General features: G+C 37.1%; 1 protein-coding gene across 3 annotated transcripts in view; it reads left to right on the plus strand.

The window, feature by feature from the left end:
• SCP2 (sterol carrier protein 2) overlaps positions 1 to 22,481 on the plus strand; it is a 160,478-nt gene that overhangs the window by 77,257 nt on the left and 60,740 nt on the right. The window contains exon 1 of one of the 3 annotated variants that reach the window (XM_064281982.1): positions 7,553 to 8,780. The exons of the other annotated variants lie outside the window; for them this stretch is intronic. Coding sequence (XP_064138052.1) covers positions 8,588 to 8,780 — 193 coding nt within the window. The 5' untranslated portion in view covers positions 7,553 to 8,587. Of the gene's footprint in view, positions 1 to 7,552; positions 8,781 to 22,481 lie in introns of those variants that run through there. 3 annotated transcript variants of the gene reach the window in all.

Below are 22,481 nucleotides of genomic sequence, written 5' to 3' on the forward strand. Positions count from 1 at the left end.
AGAATCTAATTTTTTAAAATTGCCAAATCAAATTATTTAAATTGTTCAGTTTTCAACAAAATATTATGAGACATGCAAAGAAACTAGCAAGGGTAGTTTATACACAGGATAAAAAGCAATCAGTAGTAACTGTCACTGAGGAAGCCCAGACATTGGATTTACTAGAGAAAGACTTTAATCAGCTATCTTAAATATGTCCAAAAAACTAAAGGAAGCCTAATAAAAAAGAACTAAAGGAAAGTACCAAATAGAGAATATCAACAAAGAGATGAAAATTATAAAAAAGGACCAAATAGAAATGCTGGAATTGAAAAGTGCAGTAACTCAAATGGAAAATTCACTAATGGGGCTCAACAGCTGATTAGAGGAGGTAAAAGAAAGAATCAGTGAATTTGAAGATAAGTTAATTGAGATTATCCAGTCTGAGGAATAGGAAAAAAAAAAATTAACAAGAGATTGAGACCTGTAGGACATCATCAGGCATATCAACATACAGATAATTGTAGTCTAGAAGTACAGGAGAGAGAGAAAGTGGCAGAAAGAATATTGGAAGAAATAATGGCTGAAAATTCCCCGAATTTGAGGGAAAATATTAATATACACATCTGAGAAGTTCATCCAAGTAGGAGTACCTGAAGGAGATCCACATCTAGACACATCATAATCAAAGTGTTGAAATATAATGAATCTTGAAAGCAGTAAGAGAGAAATGACTCAAAATGTAAGAGGGATCTTCAGTTAATGTAACTGATAATTTATCATCAGAAACCATGGAGGCCAGAAGGCACTGGGATGGCGTATTCAAAGCACTTAAACAAAAAGACTGCCAGTGAAGAATTCTGTATTCACCAAATCTATCCTTTAAAAACAGAGGAGAAATTAAGACATTCCCAGATAAACAGAAATTGAGAGAATCTCTCACTAGCATACTCTCTTATAACAAATAGTGAAGGAAGTCCTTTAGGCCAAAATAAAAGGATGCTACATAGGAACTTGAAGCCATAGAAGAAATAAAGAGCACTGGCAAAGCTAACTACATTGGTAAATATGAAAGACAGTAGAAATGTATTTTTTTGCTTGTTACTTGTTTTCCTCCTGCCTGATTTAAAAGACAACTGCATAAAGCAATAATTATAAATTTGCATTGATGGATATAATGTATATAGATTTAATTTGAATGACAATAGCAGCACAACGGAGGAGAGAGGTAACAGAACTATATAGGAGCAAAGTTTTTATATACTATTGAAATTAAGTTATTAATGTGATCTAGATTGTTATAAATTAAGATGTTAATTGTAAACCCCAGGGCAACCACTGAGAAAATAAATAACTAAATAAATAGTAAAGGGAATGACAAGGGAATTAAAATGGTACAATAGAAAATATCTAACACAAAAGAAGACAGTAATGAAGGAATGGAGGAATGAAAAAGAAAACAAGTAGCAAAACTGCAGGCATAAATCCTACTTTATCAGTAATTATATTAACTGTAAATGGATTTAATCCATTTGGCATAATGGATTTAAAAAAAAACTATGATACACTGTCTACAAGAGACGTGAATCATATTCAAAGACATAAATAGGTTGGAAGTAAAGGATGGAAAAAGATATGCCGTGTAAACAATAAGCAAAAATGAGGTGGAGTGACTATGCTAATATCAGACAACATAGATTTTAAGATAAAAATTGTTTTTTGAGACAAAGAAGGGTATTTTATAATGACACAAGGGTCAATTCATCCAGAAGATATAATAATTATAAACATATATTACCTAACAACAGAGCCCCAAAATACATGAAGCAAAAACTGCCGTAACTGAAGGGAAAAATAGACAATTCAACAGTAATAGTTGGAGGCTTCGGTACTCCATTTTCAATAATACATAGAACAACGAGGCAGGAGGTGAAGAAGGAAACAGAGGACTTGAACAACACTGTGAAACAACTAGACCTAACATATCTATAGACACTCCACGTATCAATAGCAAAATATATATTTTCTTCAAGTACACATGGAACATTCTCTGAGAGACCATATGTCAGACTACAAGAGAAGTTTTAATTAATAAAGGATTGAAATCCTACAAAGTATGTTCCCCAACCACAAAGGAATGAAATTAGAGATTAATGAAAGATAGAAATTTGGGAAATTTACAAATATGTGGAAATTAAACAACATACTCCTAAATAACCAATGGGTTGAAGAAGAAATCACAAGAGAAATTAGAAAATACTTTGAAATTAATGAAGACAAAAACACAGCACATCAATACATATGGGATGCAGCTAAAGCAGCCTTTATTGGGAAATTTATAGGTGTAAATACATTAAAAAATAAAGATCTCAGATCAATAGTCTAGTCTTCCACCTGAAGAAATTAGAAAAAAGAAGAGCAAACTAAACCCAAAGCTAGCATAAGGAAGGAAATAAAGATTACAGTGGAAATAAATGAAATAGAAAATAGAAAAATAGAGGAAACCAATAAAATCAAAAATTGGTTCTTTCAAAAGATCAACAAAGTTGATAAACCTTTAGCTAGATTAAGAAAAAGAGAAGACTCTAATTACTAAAATCATAAATGAAAATGGGAACATCGCTACTGACTCTACAGAGGTTAAAAAGGAGGGAATACTATGCACAATTATATGCCAACAAGTTAGGTAATTTAGATGAGGTGAAAAAAGTACTAGAATGATACAAAATAGCAAAACTGACTTAAGAAGAAATAGAATCTCTGAATAGATTTTATTGAATTAGTAATTTAAAAAGTTCCCACAAAGAAAAGCACAGACCCAAATGGATTCACTGGTGAATTCCACCAAGTGTTTAAAGAAGAACTAACACCAGTCCTTCACAAACTCTTCTAAAAAACAGAAGAGTTCTGTGAGGCCAACACCCAACTCATTCTATGAGGCCAGTATAACCAGAAAAGACATCACAAGAAACGAAAATTATAGACCAATATCTCTTATGAATATAGTTGTAAAAATTGTTAACAAAATACTAGCAAACTGAATCCAGTAATATAAGAAGGATCATACATCACAACAACTGGGATTTATCTCAGAAATGCAAGATTGGTTCAACATGGGAAAATCAGTCAAAGTAATAAACCACATCAATAGAATCAAAAACAAAAACCACACAATCATTTCAATACATACAGAAAAAGCATTTGACAAAATCCAAAACCTTCCATGTAAAAACACTTAACAAATTAGGAATAGAAAAGAACTTCCTCAACCTGATAAAGGATACCTGCAGAAACCCACAGCTAATGTGATACTTAATGGTGAAAGACTGAAAGCTTTCCCCCTAAAATCAGAACAAGACAAGGATGACCTTTTGCACTACTTTGATGAAGCACTGTACTGCAGATTCTAGCTAGTGCAGTCAGGCAAGCAAAAGAAATAAATGACATTCCAAATTGGAAACAAAGAAGTAAAATGATCTCTGTTCACAGGTGGCATGATCTTGTGTATAGAAAATCCTGAGGAATCCTATTAGAACCAATAAGTTCAACAAGGTTGCAGGATACAAGATCAATATACAAATCTTAATTGTATTTCTATGCACTAGCAATGAACAATCTGAAATGAAATTAAGAAAACAATTCTATCATAGCACCCTAAAGAATAAAATAGCTACAAAAAAATTTAACAAAAGAAGTACAAAACTCGTACATTGAAAAATACAAAACATCATTGACTAAAATTGAAGAAGACCCAAATAAATGGAAAGACACACCATGTACATCTGGCTGCAAAGTGGGACCATGGGGGAGGAGCTTGTGAAGAGAAAACTGCTACCTCTGTGGAAACTGCTACCTTTGTCAAAATCACTGCCTCGATGGATCTGCAGCCAAATGCTTGTAGCCGGACTTGGGTGCTCTGCTGTTTGTCAGGGCCTGTGATTGGGAAGATGAATTTGATGTACAGCTAGGAGAGAATAAGGTCTAGGAGGGGCTGCTGAGCACCTCTGTATCTGTCAGTTGCCATTGTCTCACTGCCATGATCTTCTGAGAGCAATGGCTTCTGTTTCATTTCCATTTTCTGAAACTCATGCAGTGCTTTTTTTTTTTTTTTTCCTCATTGACCAACTCTAACCCAGAAGCATAAAAGGAAAGGCTTTTGGGAATCATAGTTCCCAACCTTAAAAGTAATGCCAAGTTGTCAACAGACAGTGCAGCGCAGCACAATCTACCTGTGTATCAACTTGGCATCAATACACACCCCCCTTTTAACTGTATTTAACTTCCAAATAAAGACAAAAGAAAAACCGTGTGTCTACCTTACATAAACCCCCACATGTCTGTCAGTTTGTCGTACTGTGGGGGCTTGTGTGTTGCTGTGATGCTGGAAGCCATGCCACCAGTATTCAGGTGCCAGCAGGGTCACCCATGGAGGACAGGTTTCAGCTGAGCTTCCAGACTAAGACAGACTAGGAAGAAGGACCTGGCAGTCTACTTCTGAAAAGCATTAACCCATGAAAACCTTATGAATAGCAGCGGAACATTGTCTGATATAGTGCTGGAAGATGAGCCCCCCAGGTTGGAAGGCACTCAAAAGATGACTGGGAAGAGCTGCCTCCTCAACGTAGAGTCCACCTTAATGACGTGGCTGGAGTAAAGCTTTCGGGACCTTCATTTGCTGATGTGGCGCAACTCAAAATGAGAAGAAACAGCTGCAAACATCCATTAATAATTGGAACTGGGAATGTATGAAGTATGAATCTAGGAAAATTGGAAATAGTCAAAAATGAAATGGAACGCATAAACATCGATATCCTGGCATTAGTGAGCTGAAATGGATTGGTATTGGCCATTTTGAATCAGACAATCATATAGTCTACTATGCTGGGAATGACAACTCAAAGAGGAATGGTGTTACATTCATCATCAAAACGAACGTTTCAGGATCTTCTCCTGAAGTACAACGCTGTCAGTGACAGGATAATATCCATACGCCTACAAAGAAGACCAGTTAATATGACTATTATTCAAATTTACACACCAACCACTAGGGCCAAAGATGAAGAAATAGAAGATTTTTATCAGCTGCTGCAGTCTGACATTGATTGAACATGCAATCAAGATGCATTGATAATTACAGGCGATTGGAACGCGAAAGTTGGAAACAAAAAAGAAGGATCAGTAGTTGGAAAATATGGCCTTGGTGATAGAAACGATGCTGGAGATCGAATGATAGAATTTTGCAAGACCAACAACTTCTTCATTGCAAATACCTTCTTTCACCAGCGTAAACGGCGACTGTACACATGGACCTCTCCAGATGGAACACACAGAAATCAGATTGACTACATCTGTGGAAAGACGATGGAAAAGCTCAATATCGGTCAGAACAAGGCCAGGGGTCAGCTGTGGAACAGACCGTCAATTGCTCATATGCAAGTTCAAGCTGAAACTGAAGAAAATCAGAGCAAGTCCACGAGAGCCAAAATATGATCTTGAGTATATCCCACCTGAATTTGGAGACCATCTCAAGAATAGATTTGAAACATTGAACACTAGTGACTGAAGACCAGACGAGTTGTGGAATGACATCAAGGACATCATCCTTGAAGAAAGCAAGAGGTCACTGAAAAGAGAGGAAAGAAAGAAAAGACCAAGATGGATGTCAGAGGAGACTCTGAAACTTGCTCTTGAGTGTTGAGCAGCTAAAGCAAAAGGAAGAATTGAGGAAGTAGAAGAACAGAAGATTTTGAAGGGCCTCTCGAGAAGACAAAGTAAAGTATTATAATGACATGCCCAAAGAGCTGGAGATGGAAAGCCAAAAGGGAAGAACATGCTCGGCATTTCTCAAGCTGAAAGAACTGAAGAAAAAATTCAAGCCTCGAGTTGCAATAGTGAAGGATTCCATGGGGAAAATATTAAACGACGCAGGAAGCATCAAAAGAAGATGGAAGGAATACACAGAGTCATTATACCAAAAAGAATTAGTTGATATTCAACCATTTCAAGAGGTAGCATATGATCGGGAACTGATGGTACTGAAGGAAGAAGTCCAAGCTGCTCTGAAGGCATTGGCGAAAAACAAGGCTCCAGGAATTGATGGAATATCGATTGAGATGTTTCAACAAACAGATGCAGCGCTGGACATGCTCACTCGTCTATGCCAAGTAATATGGAAGACAGCTTCCTGGCCAACTGACTGGAAGAGATCCATATTTATGCCTATTCCCAAGAAAGGTGATCCAACCGAATGTGGAAATTATAGAATTATATCATTAATATCACAGGCAAGCAAAATTTTGCTGAAGATCATTCAAAAATGGCTGCAGCAGTATATTGACAGGGAACTGCCAGAAATTCAGGCCGGATTCAGAAGAGGACGTGGAAGCAGGGATATCATTGTTGATGTCAGATGGATCCTGGCTGAAAGCAGAGAATACCAGAAGGATGTTTACCTGTGTTTTATTGACTATGCAAAGGCATTTGACTGTGTGGATCATAACGAACTATGGATAACACTGCAAACGATGGGAATTCTGGAACACTTAATTATACTCATGAGAAACTTTTACATAGATCAAGAGGCAGTTGTTCGGACAGAATAAGGGGATACTGATTGGTTTAAAGTCAGAAAAGGTGTGTGTCAGGGTTGTATTCTTTTACCATACCTATTTAATCTGTATGCTGAACAAATAATCCAAGAAGCTGGACTATATGAAGAAGAATGGGGCATCGGGATTGGAGGAAGACTCATTAACAACCTGTGTTATGCAGATGACACAACCTTGCTTGCTGAAAGTGAAAAGGACTAGAAGCACTTACTAATGAAGATCAAAGACCACAGCCTTCAGTATGGATTACACCTCAACATAAAGAAAATAAAAATCCTCACAACTGGACCAATGAGCGGCATCATGATAAAAGGAGAAAAGATTGAAGTTGTCAAGGATTTCATTTTCCTTGGATCCACGATCAACAGCCATGGAAGCAGCAGTCAAGAAATCAAAAGATGCATTGCATTGGGCAAATCTGCTGCAAAGGACCTCTTCAAAGTGTTGAAGAGCAAAGATGTCACCCTGAAGATTAAGGTGTGCCTGACCCAAGCCATAGTATTTTCAATCACATCATATGCATGTGAAAGCTGGACAATGAATAAGGAAGACTGAAGAGTTGACGTCTTTGAATTGTGGTGTTGGTGAAGAATATTGACTATACCATGGGCTGCCAAAAGAACAAACAAATCTGTCTTGGAAGAAGTGCAGCCAGAATGCTCCTTAGAGGCGACGATGGCGAGACTGCATCTTACATACTTTGGACGTGTCGTCAGGAGGGATCAGTCCCTGGAGAAGGACATCATGGTTGGCAGAGTACAGGGTCAACAGAAAAGAGGAAGACCCTCAACAAGTTGGATTGACACGGTGGATGCCACAATGAGCTCAAGCATGACAACGATTGTAAGGATGGCACAGGACCGGGCAGTGTTTCGTTCTGTTGTGTATAGTGTCGTTATGAGTCGGAACCGACTCGACCGTACCTAACAACAACAACCTTACATAATGCAATTGTTCTTGTTGTTACGTGCCATCGAGTTGGTTCCGACTCAAAGCGACCCTGTGTACAAGAGAACAAAACATTGTCCGGTCCTGTACTATCCTCACAATTGTTGTTATGCTTGAGCCCATTGTTGCAGCCACTTGTGTCAGTCCATCTCGTTGAGGGTCTTCCTCTTTTTCGGTGGCCCTCTACTTTACCAACGATGATGTCCTTCTCCAGGGACTGATCTCTCCTGAGAACATGCCTAAACTATGTGAGATGTAGTCTCACCATCCTTGCTTCTAATGAGTATTCTGGTTGTTCTGCTTCCAAGAAAGATTTATTTGTTCTTTTGGCAGTCCGTGGTACATTCAGTATTGTTGGCCAACACCGCAATTCAAAGGCATCAGTTCTTCTCTGATCTTCCTTATTCATCATCCAGCTTTCGCATGCGCATGAGGCGACTGAAAACACCATGGCTTGGGTCTGGCGCACCTTAGCCTTCAGGGTGGCATGTTTGCTTTTCAACACTTTAAAGAGGTCTTTTGCAGCAGATTTGCCCAATGCAACGCCTCTTTATTTCTTGACTGCTTCAATGGGTGTTGATTGTGGATCCAAGTAAAATGAAATCCTTCCCAACTTAAGTATTTTTTCCCTTTATCATGATGTTGCTTACTGGTCCAGTTGTGAGGATTTTTGTTTTAATTATGTTGAGGTATAATCCATACTGAAGGTTGTAGTCTTTGATCTTCATCAGTAAGTGTTTCAAGTCGTCTTCACTTTCAGCAAGCATTGTTGTGTCATCTCCGTATCGCAGGTTATTAATGAGTCTTCCTCCAATCTTGATGCCCCGTTTTTCTTCATATAGTCCAGTTTCTTGGATTTTTTGTTAAGCATACAGATTGAGTAAACATGGTGAAAGGATGCAACCCTGACACACACCTTTCCTGACTTTAAACCATGCAGTATCCCCTTGTTCTGTTTGAACGACTGCCTCTTGATCCATGTACAGGTTCCTCATGGGCACAATCAGGTGTTCTGGAATTCCCGTTCTCTGCAACGTTTTCCATAATTTGTTATGATCCACAGAGATGAATGCCTTTGTTTAGTCAACAAAACACAGGTTAATATCTTTCTGGTATTTTCTGCTTTCAGTCAGTATCCATCTGACAACAGCAATGATATCCCTGTTTCCACGTCCTATTCTGAATCCGGCTTGAATTTCTGGCAGTTCCTTGTGAATATACTGCTGCAGCCACTTCAGAATGATCGTAAGCAAAATTTTACTTTTGTGTGGTATTAATGATATTGTTTGTTAATTTCTGCATTGGGTTGAATCACTTTTCTTGGGAATAGGCATAAATACGGATCTCTTCTAGTTGGTTGGCCAAGTAGCTATCTTCCAAATTTCTTGGAATAGACAAGTGAGCACTTTCAGCACTGCATCCATTTTGGTATTCCGTCAATTCCTGGAGCCTTGTTTTTTGCCAATGCCGTCAGTGTAGCTTGAACTTCTTCCTTCAGTACTGTCAATACCGGACCATATGTTACCGCCTGAAATGGTTGAATGTCAACCAGTTCTTTTTGGTATAGTGACTCTGTGTATTCCTTCCATCTTTTTTGATGCTTCATGTGTTGTTTAGTATTTTCCCTGTAGACTCCTTATTATTGCAACTCAAGGCTTGAACTTTTTCTTCAGTTCTTGTAGCTTGAGAAATGGTGAGCATGTTTTTCCCTTTTGGTTTTTTATCTCCAGGTCTTTGCACATGTCATCGTAATAACTTTGCTTTGTCTTCTCAAACTGCCCTTTGAAATCTTCTGTTCAGCTCTTTTCATCATTTTTTCCTTTTGCTTTAGTTACTTGACATTGAAGAGGAAGTTTCAGTTTCTTCTGACATCCACTTAGGTCTTTTCTTTCTCTCCTGTCTTTTTAATGACCTCTTCATATTTAGTGTCCTGGGATTGTCATTCCACAACTCGTCTGGTCTTCGGTCATTAGTGTTCAACACACCAGATCTGTTCTTGAGATGGTCTTTAAATTCAGGTGGGATGTACTCAAGGTCATACTTTGGCTCTTGTGGACTTGTTCCACTGTCAGCCCCTGGCCTTGTTCTGACTGATGATATTGAGCTTTTCCGTTGTCTCTTTCCATAGATGTAGTCAATTTAATTCCTGTGTATTCTGTCTTGTGAGTTCCATGTGTGTGTTGCCATTTATGTTGGTGAAAAAAGGTACTTACAGTGAAGAAGTTGTTGGTCTTGAAAGATTCCGTCATGCAATCTCCAGTATCGTTTCTATTACCAAGGCCATATTTTCCAACTACTGATCCTTCTTTGTTTCCAGCTTTCGCATTCTAATCACCAGTAATTATCAGTGCATCCTGATTGCATAGTTGATCAGTTTCAGAGTGCAGAAGTTGGTAAAAATCTTCCGTTTCTTCATCTTTGTCCTTAGTGGTTAGTGTGTAAATTTGAAAAATTGTCCCATTAACTGGTTTTCCTTGTATGGGTACGGATATTATCCTTTCACTGTCAACACTGTACTTCAGGATAGATCTTGAAATCTTCTTTTTGATGATGAATACAATACCATTCCTCTTCAATTTGTCATTACTGCCATAGTACACCATATAATTGTCTGAAATGGCCAATACCATTTCAGCTCACTAGTCACTAGTCGTAGCTATTAAAGTTCTTGTTTCTGCAACTTGTCATGTGGTTATAGCTGGTAATTTACAATTTCCTTTTTCCAGTATGTGTTTCACATTCTTTTTTTGTTTAGGAAGCACCTTGTCTGGTTATTCATAGTTTCTTATCCAGTGGTATAACTGAAGCCCTCACACCTGCATAGTCTGTGCTTCCAGTTGAGTGGAACCATTGTTGTACTTAAGACTTCTTAACAAACAGAGCTCAAAGTTTCAGAAATGGCATATGAAAATTTTGCTAGTGGATCATTGGGAATAATAGTGAGAAGAGCCACTCCCATTTCTACCCTTTGATTCCCTAGAGATATGTGTATCCTAGCTGTGTATAGGGAAATAGCATCATTGATTCAGAGCCTGTTATGCATCATGAAAGATATTACGCCAACCCTGCAGAGTGTTTCTGGCACCATTACAGAGTCTTCACAAGGTCTTTCCATTATTCTAGCAGGCCAGTTGCTTCACTGAGATGGGATACATGGTAAGAGTAGTGAATGCCATAAGCAGGAGTCCATTCCTGCAGTTCATTCATTGCTGCTGTTAAATGAGCTTCTTTGTCTAAAGAAATACCGTGTGGATACTGTGTTGTCAAATCTAGCACAGAGATTAAGGATGAAACCTAAAGGACAGCAAAATTAAAGGTGTAGGTGGAGAAAGAAGAGCTATTTAAGAATGAGAAGGAATGGTCAGTTGGCCAAGGGAGGAAACGGTTTCAAAATTAAGATGAGAGGTCAGGCCAGACAAGTTAGGTAGATAAAGAGTGAAAAGTGCCCATTAAATTTGACCACTCTGAAGTCATTGGCAATCTTGGAGCAATTTTAATGAAATTTTTTGCATGGAAGTATAGGGGCTTTGGAAAGAATAAGAAGTGAAAACGTGGCAACGATAAAACCTGTTGCCGTTCAGTCGATTCTGACTCACAGTGACCCTACAGGACAGAGTAGACCTGTCCTGTAGGGTTTCCAAGGCTGTCATCTTTACAGAAGTAGACTGCCAAGTCATTCTTCTTCGAGTGGCTGGTGAGTTCGAGGTGCTGACCTTCCCGTTAGCGGCCAAGCACTAAACTACTGCGCCACCAGGGCTCCTAAGTAAAAGTTTCTGAATAGTGGCTGTGAGTGGAAAGGGATCTGTAAGGAATATACCTGAATTGTTGGTATGTGTTCTGTATGAAGTCTTGGGTTTGATTTTAGCCTCTTTGTTCTTTTCAGTACATAGCTTTGTTGATGCTAGTTTTTTAAATCTGTACAGTGGATATAAAATACAGTACCTACTTTATTGAGTTGCTCTGTGGATTAAATGAGGAAATAGATATATGTGTAAAGTACATAGTGGAGTCCCCAAAACAGAGTAGGAACAGAATAGATGCTAGTATTATCCTTCAGACATTTCTACAAAAGGAAATATTGAGTCCAGTTAATGATTTGTTGTAGTAATAAAGCTCTTGTTTATATCACAATATAAAAAGTAATTTATAAACTGTCTTAGAAAATAACCTTCTTTAATTCATAAAAAAAATTTTCCTTCTAGTATGACAGTCTCAAGGCATTGTTTTCTCTATATAAATATTGTACCCAGTGCTATAGACATTATTTTAAAAATATTTTTCTGCTTTTGATAAATAGACTAAAAAGTTTTCTTTATCCTTGAAAGAATTGGGTCATTCTTCAGTGTTGATTTTGTTGCTAATGGGACATAGAGAAGTCAGGATGATGATAAATATTTGTGTGGTGTGGTCTCTGAAGCCTTAGTAGAGACACAGTTTGTGTGTGAGGTAGTGATTTAAACTCTCCTTTCAGACAGCTTCCTCACCTTCATGTAGGAAACCTCTGTTTCATCAGGAGATGAATGTGAATTTCAGCTAGTTGTTCTTATTGACACAAAACTTCTTTCTCTTTGGAAAGAATCTTTTATTATGATTTGCTTGTCTGCCATTATGTGTTTTTGTTCTGCCATCTACTGAAAAACTTCAGGAATCATGCTAATAGTAACAATCTATTTTCATATTGTTTTAAGTTCTTTTTAAAAATTGAGGTATAATTTTTATGCAATAAAATGCACAAATTTTAAATGTTTAGTACAGCAAGTTTTGTCAGTTATGTATAGCCAAAACAAGATATAGAACATTTTCACCACAGGTCCATTGTGTCTCTTTCTAGTTATTTCCCTCGCTTCCCCAAACACCCCTCTTCCTCAGTTAAAAAATTCTGTGTACCCCCACTACCCCCATCTCCTAACTTAACACTTTCTGCCTTCTCTCACCATAGATTAGTTTTGTGTATTCTAGAGCTTCGTGTAAATGGAATCGTAGAGTGTGTATATATACTCTTTTGTGTCTGGCTGCTTTCTCTCAGTGTCATGTCTTTAAGATTCATCCAAGTTGTTCTTGTATCAATAGATTCTTGTATCAGTAGCAATACTAGTGTATTAGTAATACAGTAATACCAAGTATTAGTATTCCACTTCTTAAATATACCAGTTTATCCATTCTACTGTTCATGAACATTTGAGTTGTTTCTTGATTGGTGCTATTATGAATAAAGCTTCTATGAATGTTTTGTACAATTCTACTTGTGGACATATGTTTTTATTTCTCTTCAGTTAATACCTCGGAGTGGAATTACTCGGTCTAGGGCAGATGTGTGTTTGACTTTATAAGAAGCTGCCAAGTAGTTCTCCAAAGGACTATCGTATGCTTTTTGATACTATAGCTGGATGACAAATTTTAACATTCCTTAACAAGTGTTTGTTTTCTTCCTTACCCCCTTAGTCCTATTTTTCAGAATCAACGTCTATTGAAATTTCTTTTGTATTTTTTCCAAAACTTGTTATGTTTATATAATACATATTTATGTGTGTGTTTATATAATCTTTATGTGTGTGTGTATGTATCACATTGTAGTTTGCTTTTTCCACTTATACGTCTTGAAGATCTTTTTGTATTATCACTTAGGGATAATCTTTATTCTTTTTAATGCCGACATAGTATTCTAACTATAAGATAGGCTATGTCAGGTTTGATATTGCAAACAATGCTTTAGTAAGCATCCCTGTGTCTTTGCATACTTTTGCAAATATACCCATATGATAAATTTCAAACAGTGGCCTCACTGTATCAAAGGGTAATATGTATTTAAAAATTGGTGATTACCAAGTTTTTTTACAAAAAAGATTGTGCCAATGTATACTCCCAACAACAGACTGTATATTTTCAGCAATAGGGTATTAGAGCACCTCTTTTTCTGCAACCGTATCAACCTTGGATTCTTTTATCAAATGTTAATAATTTTACTAGTCTTGGCAGGTCATCCCATTCTCTCTTTTGGGCACTAAAAAGCTAAAATACCTAGGAAGATAGACCTTAGTCAATTTTACAGTACTTCAAAGAGCAGCTCACACTGTCTGCAGTACCCTCTGATGATCCTTTCCAATATTTGAGTCTATCCTGTTGGTAAATTTTCCTTTTATCATCAGTCTTTGAGGGATAGTTTTTGGAGCTGGTATAGCATTTTGAGGGAAAAACTTATAAATCTTGACGATTTGAGTGGTAGTCTGAATACGGCTGAGGAATTATTGAAGAGTAAATGTTTACTTGCTACATATTGAGGATATGGATATATTTCAAGTAAATCTAACACATGATCATTAGTTGTAGTGCAGCCCAAGAAAGAATCGAGACTTCTGGAAAATATATCACAAAGAGAGCCCTGAGTAGTTTAAAGATTTTTACCCTGATTACTTGGATAGAAAACTGCAATAGGATTCTAAGAGAATCGGAAAATGATAAGTGCTTCTAAAACATACTGAATTAAGACTGAGTTGTGAGGGTGTGAGTTTTTCTTTTACAAACTTTCATGGTATTAATTTAGTTGTGAGATAATGCTACTTTCTAGGAACTTAGTATTCTTGGAGAATTAGCTTTAAAAATAGAACATCGTTGATTTTGCACCAGTAACAACAACCAAAAAAAAAGGGGGGGGTGAGTGGCACAGGTGCTAATACTAATTAGACATAATTGATCACCTCATGAGATTAATTCTCTTGGTTTGGGGGCTTAGGGCTGTGGTCTCATGGGACAATCCAGGCAATTGATATAATATAGTTCTTAAAGTTTATGTTCTACCTGCCAGGATGGTGAGTAGTGTCTGGGGTTGTAAAAGCTTCCTAGTGGCCACCTAATATGCAACTATTGGCCTTTATTTGTCTGGAACAAAAGAGAAAGAAGGAAGCCCCCAAGAATCAGAGAAGGAACTGGACTGCAGGACTAATGGTCTACATGAACCACTGCTTCCTCCACCTTGAGACCAGAACTATGCTGTTGAATGTTCTGATCAGAAACATGACAAATGAATCTTGAGAAAAATATGGAACAGAACTTGAAATTCTTAAAGAATCCAAACTTGCTGAACCTATTGAGGTTGGAGAAGTCTCTGAGACTATGGCCCTGAGTTACTTTTCAAACCTTGAATTGAAACTGTCCCCTGAAGTCACGTTTAAACTAATCGTTTAGTTCAAAGAGTAAAGATTGTCACTCTTGAGTACTGCCTTGAAAAAAAAAAAAAACTATGTAAGACTGAAGGGTCAACAGCCATTTTAAAGCATAGATGAGAAAGTTGGAAGGCAAGGAGATTAAGTACATGTAAGTGAAACAACATAAATAGCAACTATACACGAGGACCTTGCTGAATGGAATACACAGGAATAAAATTTGACTACATTTATGGAAAGAGATGATAGAGAAGCCCAATATCATCAGTCAGAACAAGGCCAGAGGCTGACTGCGGAACAGACCATCAGTTGCTCGTATGCAAGTTCAAGTTGAAACTGAAGAAAATTGAAACAAGTCCATAAGAGCCAAAGTACATCCTTAAGTATATCTCACCTGAATTCAGAGACCATCTGGAGAACAGATTTGACACATTGAACACTAATGACCCAAGACCAGACTAGTTGTGGAATGACATGAAGGACATCATACATGAAGAAAGCAAGAGGTCATTAAAAAGACAAGAAAGAAAGAAAAGACCAAAATGGATGTCAGAGGAGACCCTGAAACTTGCCCTTGAACATCAAGTAGCTAAAGCAAAAGGAAAAAATGATGAAGTATAACAGCTGAACAGAAGACCTCAAATGGCAACTCGAGAAGACAGAGTAAAGTATTACAATGACATGTGCAAAGAGCTGGAGATAGAAAACCAAAAGGGAAGAACATGCTCGGCATTTCTCAAGCTGAAATAACTAAAGAGAAAATTCAACCCTCGATTTGTGATATTGAAGGATTCTGTGGGGAAAATATTAAACAATGCAGGGAGCATCAAAAGAAGATGGAAGGAATACACAGTTATGTACCAAAAAGAACTGGTTGGTGTTTAATCATTTCAAGAGATAGCTTGTGATCAAGAACTGATGGTACTTAGAGAAGTTCAAGCTGCACTGAAGACACTGGCGAAAAACAAGGCTCCAAGAATTGATGGAATGTCAATTGAGATATTTGAACAAACAGATGCAACACTGGACTTGCTTACTGGCCTGTGCCAAGAAATTTGGAAGACAGCTACCTGGCCAACTGACTGGAAGAGATCCATATACATACTTATTCCAAAGAAAGGTGACCCAATGGAATGTAGAAATTATTGAACAATATTGTCAATATCACACGCAAACAAAATTATGCTGAAGGTCATTCAAAAACGATTGCAGCAGTACGTCAACAGAGAACTGCTGGAAATTGAAGCCAGATTCAGAGGAGGATGTGGAATGAGGGATGTCACTGCTGATGTCAGATAGATCTTGGCTGAAAGCAGAGAATACCAGAAAGACGTTTACCTGTGTTATATTGACCATGCAAAGGCATTCAACTGTGTGGATCCTGAAAAATTACAGATAACATTGTGAAGAATGGAAATTCCAGAGTGCTTAATTGTGCTCTTGAGGAATCTCTCCATAGACCAAGAGGCAGTTGTTTGAACAGAACAAGAGATACTGCATGGTTTAAAGTCAGGGAAGGTGTGCATCGGGGTTGTAGCCTTTCACTATACTTACTCACTCTGTGTGCTGAGCAGATAATCCTAGAAGCTGGACTATATGAAGAAGAGGACTTGCTTGCTGAAAGTGAAGAGGATTTGAAGCACTTACTGATGAAGATCGAAGACTACAGCTTGAGTATGGATAACACCTTAAGATAAAATCCTCACAGCTGTATCAATAAGTAACATTATGATAAATGGAGAAAATATTGAAGTTGTCAAGAATTTAATTTTACTTGGATTGACAATCCACATGTATGGAAGCAGTAGTCAAGAAATCAAAAGACGTATTGCATTGGGCAAATCTGCTGCAATGGGCAAGTCTGCTGCAAAAGACCTCTTTAAAGTGTTAAAAAGCAAAGATGTCACCTTGAAGACTAAGGTGCACCTGACCCAAGCCATGGAGTTTTCAGTCATCTCATATGCATGCGAAAGCTGGACAATGAATAAAGAAGACCAGAAAAGAATTGATGCATTTGAATTATGGTGTTGGCAAAAAATATTGAATATACCATGGACTGCCGGAAGAATAAACAAATCTGTCTTGAAAGAAGTACAGCCAGAATGCTCCTTAGAAGCGAGGATGGTGAGACTTTGTCTCACATAATTGGGACATATTATCAGGAGGAACCAGTCCCTGGAGAAGGACATCTTGCTTGGTGAAGTAGAGGGTCAGCGAAAAAGAGAAAGACGCTCAACGAGATGGATTGACACAGTGGCTACAACAGTGGGCTCAGACACAGCAATGATTGTGAGGGTGGCGCAGGACTGGGGAGTGTTTTGTTCTGTTGTACATAGGGTTGCTATGAGTACGAATTGACTCAAAGACTTCTTACAATAACAACACCAAAGTGAAACAATTAGGACAGAAATAACAAGAATGTTGACAGAATGTGAAGAATGTAACTAATGTCACTGATCGTTAACGTCTAAAAACTGTGGAATGGGAGCAGGTTTTGCTATGTGTATTTTCACCAAAAATAAAATTAAATAATAAAAAAATAAAGCATCATGATATTGGTTTCTGATTTTAATTTGCTCAGATTTGCGTGAAGAATAGTATCTAGTTGCCATAAGGATATCCATATTAGAAGAAAAAGAAGGGCTTAATCAGTCATTTGAATTGAGGTTTTTTTTTGGTTCATTGGCAATTAAAACCATGAATTCCTTGTAGATTTTTCAATTAAGGAAATTATATTAAACCTAAGTTATCTTTTTTGTTGTTGTTGGTGGGGGAGGGCTTTACTTTGGAGTGGCTGTATAACCCCCCCGCCCCCCGCAAAAAAAAAGGATCCAAATAATACTATCAGATTTTAAAGTCCTTTTACATGGATTACCCAGCACTTACCGGACACTTGTTTAAATGAAGAAGCGGGAATTGACTTGAGCTTATTCTCTGTTATCCGAAGGTGCGTGTTAACGTCTGCCTGTGATGTGCTGGAAGGACGGTGCAGTGCCTTTGTGATACAGCCCCTGATGAGGGAGAGTTGTTTTTTCAGTTTGGCCTTTTGTACCAAATCAGCCTGGCCCTTAGTGCCTTCACAGCATGGTTTCAACTTAATTTTAGGTCCCGTTCTTCCATTGTTCAGTCCATGTAAGTTAGTAAATGCTTATTGTTACCTAGTTTATCATTAGGTGCTGTAGGTCACTGACTCTCAAATATAGGGTCTATTAGTGGACTGATTCAGAATCTCCTAGAGCTTTTAAAAATATATATTCCTGTCCAGCCCTTAGAAATGCTGCTTTATAGCTGTGGGTTGGTCCTAAGGATTTATATATGTTTTAAGTTTTCCAGTAACTTCTTATGCACAGTCAGGTTTGGTGACTGGTGCTAGTGTGCACAAGGCAACCATTGCTCCCAGGAAGCATACACTGTAAAGGGTAGAAAAGATAACACGAGTGATTGTAATACAAGGCAGAATATAAGTGCCTTGGGAGATGCACACATTCAGAACTGTACAGAGGAGAAGAAGGGAAGGAGGATGGTGGGGATGAAGATTTACTGAATACTTGACATATACCAGGTACTGTGCTGGGATTTGTATCTAGTTGGATTTTGGGGGAGGAAATGTAGAAAGAAGAAGTGTGTTTAAACTAAGCTGGATTATTTGATTTTACAAAACATGTTTCGTTCCTTCTCACTTTACAAACTCAGCCTTTGCCAGTTTCTCACTAATAATAATAGCAAACACTTATGCTAAGTGCTGGACATGGTTCTAAATACTCTTCCTGTATTTCCATTTTATAAAAGAGGGAAATAAAGGTATGGAGAGTTTAGGTAACTTGTTCAAAGTCTCCATGCTAGAAAGTGGCAAAGCTAGGATTTGAATCCAGGCAGGGCATGTCTAGAGTCCAAGTTTCTAACCACTACACTGTACTTTCAATGCTTTCACAGCAGAAATACCCATCTTCAGGTTCCATGTCAAATGTTATCTACCTTATGGAGTTTTTCCTGATCTCTTCCATAGCTTGAATTAATCTTCTCCCTATCTGAACTCCCAGTATACATTCTCATTATTTATCTTTTGAAATTTAATGCTTATAAGTACATATTGTAATTAGTTATGGCTTTTAAAAAAATTTCTCCTATATGACTAAGAACTTGTGAGGGCAGGATCCATTTCATTTCTTTTTATACCCCCAGCAGTACCAAACACAAGACTTTGCTATTAGGGGATACTCCATTGTAAAGGAGATGGTTTAATAAATTATTGCTACCTTTAAGATCCAAAAGGTGGTATAGGGCAGAGGGAATAAACTTGTTTAAGTATGGACAGAATTGGAAAGAATTCATGGAGAGCTGAATTTTGGCCTGATAAAAGAAAGAACTTTCTAACAGGGCTTCTCAAATGTGGCATAGGTTGCCCATCACAAGAGAAGTACAAGTAAAAACTTTATGGGGGAGTGTTGTAAGGAGAATTGCCCATTTGCGGGGGAGGGGAGGTGGACTTAGCTTTGATGAACTAAGATGCTCTGATTCCCCAGTGGGGTGTAATTAATTCTCCTTCTGAATCCCCGTAATTCTTGAATTTTTTAATGGTACGTATATTATTCTACCATGTGATTTTTGTTAACATGTTTCAATACCTTACATATATTTTAAGGATTTGGTTGAAGTGAAGATGAGAGTATATGGAATTTTAGTCGGGGACCTAGAATAACCAAACCATGGTTTGGATCTTCCACTTCTTTTCTCCAAGAAGTCACCAAAAGAAGTATATCCTAGAACAGTGGCTGTCAAGACCTAAATCCAATGTAGAATTCTAATAAGTCAGTAAGGCTAAATAGCTTTTGACTAAAGCATCTATTTCACCTCTCAACACATCCCTCAGGACCCCCATTCTTATTCCATTGCCCAGAGTTTTGCATTTTTGCCACTGTGATGTGAAGAGAGATAAGCTGGAGAGAGAAATTTTATCATTAGACTCTAATGCACACCTTTCAGTGCCAGATATAAAGGAGCCCCAGAGAGAGTGTTTACTCTTGATACTTATTGCCAAGTAAAGATAGCTGGGAACAGGCCCTGGCTCTTCTTGCTCCTGCCAAGTAAAAGAGAGGGAGAAGGAATATTGTATGATATATTCCATATTTAATTTTATTATTGTAACAGCTTTATTGAGGTAAAATTAACATAGAATAAACTGTACATATTTAAAGTATACAGTTTAATAAGTTTTGATGTTATCTGTGTGTCTGTCTTTCTAACATACCTGTTAAACCATCACAGCAGTCATCATAGTAAATATATCCATCACCCCGCAAAGTTTCCTCATACTTCCTTGTAATCCCTCCTTCCCACTACTCTGCACACCCTCTCATCCCAAACCAACCGCTGATCTGCTTCATCTCACTACAACGAGTTTCATTTACTAGAGTTCAGTATGAATGGAATTTTACAGTACATACTCTCTTTTTTTTTGTTTGGCTGAGATTTATCCATGCTATTGCATTTATCGATAGTTCATTCTTTTTTATTGCTGTGTTCCATTGTATAAATAGACTACAGTCTGTTGTTGATGAACATATGGGTAGTTTCCAGTTTTGGGCTATTACAAGCAAAGCATCTGTGATCATCCACGTACAAGTCTTTGTGTGAACATCCATTTTATTTTCTCTCGAGTAATGACTGGATCATATGCTAGATATATGTTTAACTTTTAAGAGACAGTCAAACTTTTCCAAAATGGTTGTACCATTTCACGTTCCCACTAGCAGTGTATAAGAGTTCCAGTTCCTCCATGTCCTTGTCAGCACATGGTATGGTCAGTCTTTTTACTTTTAACCATTCTAATTATTGTGTAGTGGTAACTCAGTATGGCTTTAATTTATAGTTTTCTAGTGACTAATGATGTTGAACATCTTTTCATGTGCTTATTTGCCATCTTTGTGTCTTCTTTGATGAAGTGTCTGTTCAAATCTTTTGCCCATTCTTTAGTTGGATTTTTCATTTTGTTGGATTTCGAGTTATTTATCTATCCTGGATACAAATCTTTCATCAGATATACACTTTGCAACGATTTTCTCCCAGTCTGTGACTTTTATTTTCATCCATTTAAATTGTCTTTTGAAGAACATAAGTTTTTAATTTTGATCAAGTCTGGTTTATCAGTTTATTCTTTTATGGATTTTACTTTTGGTGTTGTATCTAAGAAACTTTTGTCTCACCAAGGTCACAAAGATCTTCTCCTATGTTTTCTTCCAGGTTCTTTATACTTTTCTAGGGTTTTTTTGTAGGTTCTATATTTAGATCTGTAGTCCATTTCAAGTTATTTATAGTATATAGTGCAAGGAATAGATCCAAGTTTACGTTTTGAATGTTCTAGCTTGGTTTGTTGAAGAGGCTATACTTTCTTCACTACATTGCTTTTGAGCTTTTGCCAAAAGTCAGTTGTCCATGTATATGTAAGTTTACTTTTCTGATCAGTCGATCTATTTGTCTGTCTTTACATCAGTACCACACTGTTTTAATTCTGCAGTTTTATAATAATTCTCGAAATCAGGTAGTGTTAGCCTTTCAACTTTTTCTCCTTTATCATTAGGAAATCCCCTTCTTTATCTCTGGTAATAATCTTTGCTCTGAAATCTTCTTCAGCTGACTGAATGTAGCCACTCTAGCTTTCTTTTGACTAGTGTTACATGATTCATCTTTTTCTATCCTTTTTCTTTTAAGCTGTTTGTGACTTTATATTTAAAGTGCATTTCTAGTAGGCAGTATTTAGCTGGGTCTTTTTTTCTAACAATCTCTGCCTTTAATTGGAGTGTTTAGACTACTTACATTTAATGTGATTATCAATATGGTTAGGTTTGATTATATTTTTCTATTTATTTTCTGTGTATCCCATATGTTCTTTATTCTCTTTTTCCTTTTTCTGCCTTCTTTTGGATTAACTGAATGTTTTTATGATTTCATTTTATTTCCTTTGTGGCTTATTTAGCTATAACTCTGTTTTGTAATTTTATGGTTTAGGGTTTATGGAAAACCTGGTGGTATAGTGGTTCAGTGCTACCGCTACTAACCAAGAGGTCAGCATTTCAAATCTGCCAGGCGCTCCTTGGAAACTCTATGAGGCAGTTCTATTCTGTCTTATAGGGTTGCTATGAGTCAGAATTGACTCGACGGCAGTGGGTTTGATTTGGTTGGTTAGGGTTTATTATATACATCTTTATCTTATCGTAGTCTACCTTCAAATGATGTTATACTACTTCACTTATAGTGAAAGAACCTTATACAAGTATACTTTCACTTCTTCTGTCCAGGCCTTTATGATATTGTTGTTACATATTTACCTTTTGCTATAAACCCCACAATATATTGTTAATTATTTTTGTTTCAACAATCAGTTATCTTTTAAGGAGATTTAAACAATAAGAAAATAAATCTTAACTATTCACCCATGTGGTTACCATTTCTTCATTCCTTTGCATATACCTGTATTTCCATCTGCTATCATTTTCTTCTGCCTGGAGGACTTCATCATTTCTTGTAGTATGGGCATTACAGTGTGGTAATGAATTCTTTCAACTTTGTGAGTCTAAAAATGTTTTTATATTGCTTTTGTTTTTGAAAGATACTTTTGGCAGGTATAAAATTCTAGGTTGATAATTTTATATATTTTGGAGGGAAAAACTGTTCTTACTTAAATATTCATTTTTAATTCTATGCTGAATCCATCAAAGCTTGCCTTTTGAAACTCCACAAACCTTTCGTTTCTCAAAAACCGAGACTCCAATAGTAGAAAACCATGATT

The sequence above is a fragment of the Loxodonta africana genome, chromosome 3 (genome assembly GCF_030014295.1).
Source record: "Loxodonta africana isolate mLoxAfr1 chromosome 3, mLoxAfr1.hap2, whole genome shotgun sequence".
Taxonomy (NCBI): Eukaryota; Metazoa; Chordata; class Mammalia; order Proboscidea; family Elephantidae; genus Loxodonta; species Loxodonta africana.